The 11,358-nt window shown below is 29.6% G+C and overlaps 1 protein-coding gene across 13 annotated transcripts in view; it reads right to left on the bottom strand.

Moving 5' to 3' along the window:
• Positions 1-301: 301 nt before the first annotated feature.
• Positions 302-11,358, bottom strand: part of LOC139518030 (transportin-1-like) — a 46,873-nt gene continuing 35,816 nt past the window's right edge. For 4 of the 13 annotated variants that reach the window (XM_071309675.1, XM_071309682.1, XM_071309707.1 and 1 more), the window contains 7 exons: positions 11,038-11,125; positions 10,657-10,755; positions 9,885-10,019; positions 8,256-8,331; positions 7,164-7,338; positions 6,404-6,527; positions 302-2,414 (listed from right to left, as the gene is read on the bottom strand). In XM_071309675.1, the coding sequence (XP_071165776.1) occupies positions 6,420-6,527; positions 7,164-7,338; positions 8,256-8,331; positions 9,885-10,019; positions 10,657-10,755; positions 11,038-11,125 (681 nt within the window). In that variant the 3' untranslated portion in view covers positions 302-2,414; positions 6,404-6,419. The remainder of the gene's footprint in view (positions 2,415-6,403; positions 6,528-7,163; positions 7,339-8,255; positions 8,332-9,884; positions 10,020-10,656; positions 10,756-11,037; positions 11,126-11,358) is intronic. The other 9 variants (XM_071309699.1, XM_071309721.1, XM_071309727.1 and 6 more) reach the window with 3 other exon arrangements.

Genomic DNA, 11,358 nt, shown 5'->3' with positions numbered 1-11,358 from the left:
GGTAAGAAATCTCCAATACCTAGTAATCTTACACCACTCAAATATAACTAAAGCTGTTCAGTTAGCAGTTTTATGATCATTGGCCTATTGGATATCATTTTGTTGTAAATGTTTTTAGACTAGATTTTTAATCTTCAATTAATGAAAAAAGTTTTTCAATCTTTCTATTCAGGATGAAATACCCTATTGCTGATTCAAATGGACATTATACAAGCTTTAGTCCTTTGAATAAAGTTATCAATACTACACACAATTTACAAAAGTAAGAACAAAGATGGCACTAGAATCAATAACAAATTAGTATATTTACATATTTTTTTTATTTTAAAGCATGCACAATAAAAGATGTATTTACAACAGCACTAATGATCTACAGATTGTATTGTGTTATGTTGAGACCCAGTGTTAAAATTTGACACCTTACAATTAACCAGTTTAAAAAAAAATCCCAGAATTATGAACACTTCCTGTGCAGAAATACCATCAATAACATGTCACTTAACACAACGTACAAAATATACAATAGTAAAAATTAAAAACAACGGGGAAAAAAATATTTAAAAAAATAAAATACTCACTGCAAAAATTAAATAACAAATATATGTATAGATCACAGACAAATAAAAAAAAAATAAAACAAGGACTGAATACCCAAACATTTCACAAAATAATTGCTTAAGTAACTTGCTATTTCAATAATTGCTTCAGCCTGAAGGAAAACTTTTATCTATGGTGACACTGAAGTATTTACAAACTTTTAAACGGTAATACTTTATGTACTAATTGATTTTTTTTTCTAATGGTACCAATGAAGAACTTTCAGCAGATTTCCCCCTAAAAAGTATAAACAATGTTCTTTCATCCTGGACAAACATAAATGCAAATATTACGTTAAATGAATTAAGATTAAATATTGAACCATTTTTTCTCCCCAACTTGCGTCAATACACTGCTGCTGCAATTACTATGTGAAATGCTCAAGTACTAGTCTTCTCCTACAAACCCTTACTAGGTCATGATCTTGACCTTTCACCTATAAGTAGGTCAATGTGACAAACATCACAGCAATTTGTCACAGCTCAAGTCGTGTTGATTCACTGGTTATGCTCTCCAATAATTATTTAATCAAGAAACTATCTGACCTCTATATTAATATGAATAGCTTCTTAGTGCTATATCAGGGTCAACTTACTAAGCTAAATATTTGTTTGAAAAAAATACTGAAAAATTAACATAAAATAATAAAGTGTTTCTAATCTGTCGAACCTGTCAAACCTTTTCTTCATATTAAATCTGGATTTAATAACCTGTAATCAATCAACTTTCAGGCTTAAGGCTCAAAAATTTTTCAAAAAAAAAAGAAGTCACAATAATTAAGGCTTGATTGTTTTACGATATATCTTAACTCAGTACAAACCAACATTTCATCCAATGAAGAGCTACCAAAAGATTTAAAATATATCAAGTATTTTATTAACAGTATGCTACCATATGAAACGTTCGACTATGGTCATAAAAGAAACATGTATAATCCATATAATCAAGTATTTTATCCCAAAATCCTATATATTTCCCATATTTACTTTAAGTGTAGTCATAAAATAAAATAAGAATGTCAAAAATTCCAGAAAAGTAATGATATTGAATAATTTTTATACTGTTTTTATGTGAATTACTATTAATATTGATGTTTTTATAAAATATACTACTCTTATTAAACCTGAGTTAAACCCTGCTACACTAAGAAGCTAACATTCCTAAGTAAATTACAAAATAAATGTCTTGAACCATCATGTGTCCAGGAACATTGCACAAGTGTTATTTCATAAATCAAACTTAAGATTTATTTCTCAAAGCTATGTTTGTATAATGTGTTATCTATTAACAAACCATCCATTTTCAAATGTGTTTCCATTTAAAAAGTTTTCTCCTTATCTCAATGTTACCATTTTACTTTTGACTGATATACGTCGCCCCACATTTCTAGAAAACACTTGTGAATGTCTGAAAACAATGAATAGTATTCAAATTGAGTAACAACTATAAACAGGTGTTGCTAACAAAACAGAAGTTGGACATACATACACTGCAAAGTGATGTTATACAATACAAAGTCTGAGAAAGCATGCAATTTATCTAAACAATCCTGTAGGATGTCCGTGGTATTAATGATATATATGTAACGCGAGCCCTCCCAGTGACGCGACCCACCCATTACGCGAGATGTGTAAAATTTGGAGCTGCAGCCACAGCATTATTAGAAGGAAATTGAAAATTCCCTACGTGTTACAATGCTGTGTATTGCAGAGGCCCCCCTACGCGTTGGCCCTCCCCTTCGCGATGCCAACCCCATGTGTGTTGACCCATGGTGCTGTGGGATATTCCCTGGCAGCACTTACCCTTAACCCCATGACCTGAAATGAAAAGAAAACATAAAATTAGTAAGGTTAATTCTAAAAGAAAACAATGCATCATAATTAATCATTCTTGTCATTATTTTTTTTGAATGTTTGTACAAAGCCATTCATAGCTACCCACATTTTTACAGCTATTTGTTATTTTTGTTATCAATGGTCAAGTGCACCTTGATCAAGGCTGAACATTTGGACAATATTTTTGTACATTGGTCTGTGAGGTGTTATAGTTTTCATGGGTGTTATTCAAAAACTTGAGTTATGAATTCTGATCATTATACGAATACAACTAAATCATTTCATCTTCAATAGATGATCTAGTATTATGTTCTTTAATCATATCAGAATAATCAGATGACCAAAAAAAACATGAAATTAAATACAAAGATTTCCTTAAACCACAAAAATAACTGAAATGAAGGGATACTAATGAAAAACTAAAGGTCTTGTTGACGTTCATCCACATGACAAAATCTAATCACAAAACTAAGATTTACTGATCAAGGCCTCACATATAGGTGTTCTTTGTTCAAGCCTGAACATTATTGAGTACAATGGTCTTAGGAGGGACAACAGTTTTCATGGGCGTTATACCAATAGCTTGAGTTTTGAGTTCTGATCATTATACGAATACAACTAATCATTTCATTAGATGATCTAGTTTTATGTTCTTTAATCACATCAGAATCATAAATAATCACAAATGATTTACAAAAAATATCTGTGATGAATTCTTATGTAGCTACATCCCGAATATATATCAAACATAAGAAGATTATTTTGAAATACATATAATCTTAAGTTAGCATTGGTGGTACTGATGACTGTCAAAAAACAAAATTCTTTTTTTTTTTAAGGTAAAAAGGTAGATACAAATGGATACTCCTTATTGGATTCAGATCATGGCATAGTTCTGATCACTTCAACGATCATCTAATACATGATTTAATAATCATTTCTGAATCCTATAAACCAATATAATTTAAATATGTTAGTTTTACCTCTTCTTGTGTAAATAAAGCATTCATATGCTGCTTACATTATCAAATAATTTATGAATCTGATTCATGATAATACACTGCTTAATTATCTGACAATGATTTTGTGAATAATTCACTTAAATAAAAATCCTGATGTCCACCCCTTTAAGTTGTGCACTGAGTAATATTCTGCAAAATTATCAACCTAGTTTAAAAAGTGAAGGGAACAGCAAAGAAATCAGTTTAGTCCTAAAGCAGACATTTTAATGTTAACTGTTTACATCCTCCCCCTACTATTTATTCTAATGACATTAAAATGACTTCATTTTAAAGTAAAACAAGAATGTGTCCTCAGTACACAGATGCCCCATCCGCACTATCATTTTCTATGTTCAATGGACCGTAAAAATTGGGGAAAATTTCAATTTTGGCACTAAAATTAGAAAGATCATATCATAGGGAACATGTGTACTAAGTTTCAAGTTGAATGGACTTCAACTTCATCAAAAACTACCTTGACCAAAAACTTTAACCTGAAGCGGGACAGACGAACAGACCAGAAAACATAATGCCCCTCTACTATCGTAGGTGGGGCAAAAAAATCAATAAAATAACCATGGATTGGCTTGAATATGAAACACATTTAGCTTCTTTTTCAGGCTGATCAATCAAGAGGTTTAGAATGAGAAAATGCACAAAGTTACGGAAATCTTATAACTGGATTCAGATCATGGTATAGTTCTGATCACATCAAATAAAGATCATCTATTACAGATATAAAAAATCATTTCTGAATATTATTCCAATATATTTCAAAGCTGGCATTTAAGTGTAAACTACCTTCTGCTTCCCCATCTATTACATTGGACTATTTTTACTGGGGTTAAAAAATGTCATCTGATATAATCATGAAGGGGAAAACCAGAAAATAACAATGGACGTGCTATGTATGCACAAGAATATCACACATGTTTCTCCTTTTTCATTTACATAGTTAAGTCAGACATTTAAGAATGTAAAATGCTAAAAGTTGAGTAAATCTTAAAGGGGCACTAGCTACGAGATATAAAAAAAATCTTAAGTAAGATTTTTTTGTTCAATCAACAATGAAAGTGAAATAGTGAAATAATAATTCACTTTTAGCAGCCAAAATGGTTCAATTTTGTCAAATTAAGCTAAGAAACATTGATAATTTATTATTCACTTGCAAGTGAATAATCGATCTCATTAAATCCGTATTCATGTGAACATCAATTTAACCCCCTAGCTAGAGATTGACAATGCATGCATTGTATGTGTACTGGTTATTTAAAGAAAAAGAATGTCAACAATGAAAGTGAAACTACGGTTAATCATTTGATTACTGATTCGATCCACATAAAATCATTCTTATACGGTTAAAAACAATGAGAAACATATATTTTTAATCTTTAAAATGAAATCAAACAGACCTATACAAATCCAATTGCACGTGTTGGTTTAATCTATTCATATCTTTATTTATGTTTACATCGCTTATATGGTCATCTGAGGTCAAATCGATAGTTAATTAGATGGTGTCTGGACTAAAATACACACGAAACGAACCTACATATTATCTACCCCATGCTCTGTAAACTGTTTATTTTAGACTTTTGATAGTTTGGATAAATGTTTTACATTGTTATAAATAAACTATGAGAATTTGAGTCAAATCGGTGACCATGAACTTGACAGCTAGTGCCCCTTTAAATTGGATTCAGATCATCGTATAGTTCTGATCACGTCACTTAACGATCATCTAATACATGATTTAATAATCATTTCTGAATCCTATCACGTCAATCATGTTTTATTATTCCTTTTGTTTATTGGAGTTTCTATATGCAGCCTAATTGTTGAATTGGTAAAAAGTTCACAATATCAAAATCATCACAATATGCATACTTTTTATATGTTTTATTACAGAAAACTAGCAAACAGTGCACCATATTTGAAAATAGAACCAAAATTAACCATGATCTGGTTCAACTACCCAACATTTTGTGAATAGTTCACCAATATCAGATCAAGACAATATTAAACTTCCAGCATAATAAAACAATTCTAGCTTAAAACCTGCAGGAGTTGACTTACTAATATGTTCCTAAAGCTGGCAGTTAAGAGTAAACTACCTACTGCTTCCCCATCTATTACAGAGGACTATTTTTACTGGGGTTAAAAAATGTCATCTGATATAATCATGAAGGGGAAAACCATAAAATAACAAGTGAAACTGCAAGCTACTGCTCACTGATGATACCCCCGCCGCAAGTGGATAATATTAATAGTGTAAAAATATGCAAGTGTTCGGTAAACAGGAAGTTGTCAAGTGATGAATCTAAAAAGCATCACACGGTATAGCTGACTTATATAAATCCTGAAACCAAATTTCAGAAATCCTTGTATTGTAGTTCCTGAGAAAAATGTGACAAAAATTTTCAACTTGGCTTTCATGTGTAAAATCATACAAGTGTTCAGTAAACAGGAAGTTGTTGAGTGATCAATCTGAAAACGCATCACACGGTATAGCTGACTTAGATAAACCCTGAAACCAAATTTCAGAAATCCTTGTATTGTAGTTCCTGAGAAAAATGCGACAAAAAATATTCATGGGACGGACGGACTGACGGAAGGACAGACAGAGGTAAAACAGTATACCCCCCCTTTTTTAAAGCGGGGGTATAACAATGGAAGTGCTATGTATGCACAAGAATATTACACATTTCTCCTTTTTCATTTACATAGTTAAATCAGACATTTAAGAATGTAAAATGCTAAAAGTTGAGGAAATCTTGAATCGGATTCAGATCATGGTATAGTTCTGATCACGTCAAATAACGATCATCTAATACATGATTTAATAATCATTTCTAAATCCAATTAACAACTTATAGTTTTAATGTATTTGTATTTCTTTTTAATGTGAAAGAAGCTACCTATTTTTGTACAAGTGTACGGGTTCATTTAATCTGTTTTGATCCTACTTACTTTTGGAAGTCTTGAGTCACACTCCATATTGAACGGCTAGCCTCTCACGGAGAGGCTGAGGAAACTGATCAGAAAACTTTGTCCAGTTTTCTTCACCCACTTGATTCTTAAAACCATGTAAAATCTACCAACAAAAAATACTATTACCTTATTTGTACAAATATTTCCAATAATTTTTTTTCTGAAATGTTTTTTCTGGTGTTTATTCGAAGTTGTGTTATCAATAGCAAACTGTACACATTTTAAGGACTTAAAAGGAACACAGGGCATAAAAGGGAACCTACTGAAAATTCATTTCTATGAAAAGCAGTCACCATCTTTTCTGAAGAAACACTGATATAAGCTTGTCATATCAGGGCAATTTTAGCTGTACATTCACTTGTCTAGTACAATATAGAAGAAAATCTATACTTGGATTCAGATCATGGTGTAGTTTTGATCAGGTCAAATAACGATCATCTAATACATGATTTAATAATCATTTCTGAATCCTATGAACCTATATATGTATAATAAAAAAGTTGCTCTCATTGAAATATACCCTTCATCCTGATTTATCTATTTAGAAATTTGTATTTTCTTAAGCAACTAAATTTTTGGTTGGATATATGTAAAACTAATGAATAATTGTAACTAATATAATTAATATAAGCAGTTATTGCTGGTTTCTAAATTTCATTTGCCACAATGTGAATTTATATTGTATAAGATTTCATAATGAAATATAGTTGACATTTTACACTGATTGTTGTAACCATACCTTATAAAACATTTCTTTCAAATCAGCTTTTGGTTGAGACCAAGAAGCAACAGCATCACAGAAAAATATAAAGTCTTGAATAACTCCACCTGGATTCACATTGATCATCTGACAAACTCCTCGGAAAGCTGAATCTTTTTCCTCATTATCACGAATATTTCTTAAAGAACTACACCTAAAATCCAGTCAAAAAATAAATGATGTGTGTTCTTTGTGTAAGAGATAAAATATCAAATTGAAAGATAATTAATAATAATAATGAATATGAGAAATCTAATAAATAAAATTAAACATGTTTTGATAAATAAATGGTTAATTTGACAACACTACAGTAGTGCAGAAATGTACAAGTGATATGCCATAACAGTTCCATGCTTCCTCACCAAATACATAAAATACTAGACAATCACAAATTACATACCACATTTAGAAGGCTTAATCATTTTTAGTAAAGTGAATTTGTCCATATGACAATTAATTTCTGTTGACTGTACAATACATATTGTGAGCTAAGCAGAAGCAAATGGGACAATGAAATAGAACTTCCATGTTGTGGTAAAATTATTTAAACAAATTTTAAATATCCCCTCCCTCATGAAATGTTTGCCCCCTCGCCCTCATAAAGTCTCCACTTGACCTCCCACATTAAGTTTACAATAATAGAGAGAAAATGTTTATATCTGTAGTGTATGTTAATCAATAAAATAGCAATAAAATCTAATAATAAAACTTCTGTAAATTATAAGCTCAAGCAGATTTTACATAACATGCCGAAACTGGGGTAAAACTTTAAAACACATAAATTCAATCTACTTTGGAGAATATAACATTTATCTAAAAGTATGAATATTGTAAATAAATATTGCAAATATGACTTAACATAATAAGAATAGAATGATTTGAAATCAATTTCAAATTTTCTGTCCATTTTCTGCTACATAACATCTATATAAAGAATAAAAATTTCATAAAAAATAAAAAAAAAAATTAAAAAAAAATCTAATTTTACAAACATGATTTCCCCAAACTTGTGCAGAAAACTGACAGGACTGAAACTGATTGCAAAAGAGAAATAAATAAAAAGTTACACACCACTGCCGAATAAACTGCTGTAACATAGGAGCAACCTCTGGTGGGCAGACTAAACCAAGGCGACCAATTGTTATCGCTAAGAGTTGTCGTCGTCATAACAATACGAGGGCAATGAATAGGGAAGAAAAACAGAGAAGACAACAAATCAACAAAACGATACAAGCAAATAAAATATATTATAAAATATGTCAAGGTCAATTATTCTGTCACCTAGGTCATATTGTGATACAATGTCAACTGTATGATAATGATTAAGTTTTTTACAATGCTGATTAACAAATTTTGTTTATATCTTTTTTTGCAGAATTCATGATGGTCCCAAAAAAACAAACTTGATAGCACAAAAACTCAGAACTTGTCTAGTTAAATCAGCTATATGAAGTTAACATGTTATATGTAAATGAATTAGGGACAGAAATTGAAAAATATCTATTCAAATACCAACTTTAAAATAAGCTTTTGAATATGTAAATTTTAGTTGGGATCTAACAAGTTTAAAATATCAACAAAATTTGGCAGTCCGTCATCTGTATGATTTCTACAAATATTAATTTCATACTAAGTGCAGTTATTATAAAGGATTATGTCTAGCTGTGTTTGTATTTATAATGTCATCTCTAAGTCAGAAATGGTGTAAATATTCTACAAAAATAAATAACAATACATAGAAAAAGTGTACATATAAATTTTTGAATACTGTACTTCTAATTAAAATGACACAAATAATGTACATATAAAAACCCTTCAGATGTTTCACTAAGGAAATAAAATCTTACAAGAAAATTGGGGAAAATCTTTCCGGTAGGAGATTCCAATTTTTTTTTAAAATAGACGAATATTTTGAGAAATTACAAAATTACACTTTTAGTTATATTTATGTATGCTATAATAACAATACATTGATCAAAGAGGAGATAACTTCTGAAGAATTTTGTTGATGTCTATAATATCATATACCATTTACCAACAGCTATAAAGCCAAAGTTAATTCAACATCATTGAACATTCAGACACATTCCAGAAATAATAAACGTTAACAACAGATGTCACATTAGACAACACCGCCAAAATTCTACAGTTACAGCATTAAAATAAGAAAACTTATTTGATTCCATTGATAAACTCTTTTTAAATTGAAAATTAATGACTTTAAAATAATTTCTGAAATGTATCTGTGAACCATGTAGTTATAAATTGAAAGGAACCATTTCTTAAATTTAAAATAATACAATGTATTAAATATGTCTTCCAAAAATAATTTTCTTGCCCAATTGAATACAGGTTCCTTCAACAACAACTACAAAAGCTCAAACAAAATAATTTATTACGTAAATAAAATTAGACAATATATATGGTGAAAAATTCCCATCTTTTATGATTCACATTAACTGTGCACTGTTTTAAGCAGTTTTTCTTCAATAAAATTATGAACACAGGAAAAAATTACAAAAATGATTATGAGAATGCATGCATGAGGATCTTAAGTGAAGAAATTTTACCAATCTTTAATATTTTTTATCTTTCAGCAATGTTGATTCAAGAAATATTTGTCAGGTAAAAATTTACTCAAGACTATTTTTATTTTATTTTAAACATTGTGTAAAGAGTTACCATTTTCATGATACGTACCTGTGTTTTCCAACAAAGTCTTTGGCGTGTTTGGTCTGTTTATAATATCTACAAGTGGACCTATCACCAAGGTAATGTATGGCTGCATCTCATTTCCTGTTAAATTATTATTATTATTATTATTTGTTGATAGACCTGTAAAAAAAAATCCTACCATTACAAACTGCCTTTTAAGCAAAAACTTCCTGTTTTGAATTGGTATTTCTTTATAATTTAATTTTGGAAGTAACACATCTTCTGATTGGCTGAAGTTGTTTTGTTTATCAGCTCATAGACATAATTCTGTCATGTGACTGTGACGTCATCAACATTTTTTGATGATTTCTCCGTTTAAAAATGGAATTTAGAATTAAATTTTAAGAAATGACTGCAATATTTTTTCTATCTATTTGAAAAAACATAACATTTTTTATGTTATTTCTTCGTACAGAAAAAATATTAGTCATTCCTTAAATATTTAAAATTCTTGAATCTTAAAATTTTGTGTGCATAAAAAATACACACAGTAATCCCCTATATAAAACTGAAATTCCTGATTTTTGTAAAGTATGTATTATCTTCTTAACTAATCTCATACTTTTAATATGAAAACTAATTTTATTAGCACCTATACCACATCATTTTATTTATGCTGTTGCATAATTCAGCACTATAAGATGTTAGAAAGTATGCAGACCTCAGCCTTATTTCATAATGACCTTAAACTTGATATTTTCTAGTTATTTTTTTAAAATATATATCGTACAATAAGATATATGTTTCACTAACATACCCATTTTAACTGATATCTCTCCAATCGACCATGTAGCATTGTTACACACAGATATAAATTCAGGATTTAAATTTTGTGCCAGGATTGGCATGAATTCCCCTATAAAAATAAAATAAAATACATTAAACAAAAAAATACTTGGTACTAATTACAAATAGTAAGTTTATTTGACTAATGTATACAAACATGAAAATTGAATACAAGAAGCTTACAGAAATTTTTTACATTCTTTGTATGTGTCAATTTCAATAAAATATTTAAGTACATTTTTATAAAGATTCATATCAATCTTTACTTTGATGTTACTTTTATTCATAAACAGTTTTTTTTCTTCTTCTGAAGATGACTTCATGACTCATTTATATGTTCGTGTTTACTTACCAATACAAGGTTTAACATGTTGAAAGCAAGCCTTTGTTAAATCTCCAAGCAGGGCAAATGAGCTCTGTCGTACTTCTGGCATAGGATCCTGTAAATTAAGAATTTTCTTTTCTTATGACAAAAGTTTATTTCTGATGGAATTTCTTTATAAAATTGTAAGTAACTTTTTCAGACAGTACGAATACCAATACAATCATTTATTACAATCATAAGGTATGAGAAGTCATCATCAAAAGCCAAAGTTATTACAATCATAAGGTATGAGAAGTCATCATCAAAAGCCAAAGTTATTACAATCATAAGGTATGAGAAGTCATCATC

This window comes from Mytilus edulis, chromosome 1 (genome assembly GCF_963676685.1).
Source record: "Mytilus edulis chromosome 1, xbMytEdul2.2, whole genome shotgun sequence".
NCBI classification, from domain to species: domain Eukaryota; kingdom Metazoa; phylum Mollusca; class Bivalvia; order Mytilida; family Mytilidae; genus Mytilus; species Mytilus edulis.
This window is presented reverse-complemented; position numbering and strand designations above follow the sequence as displayed.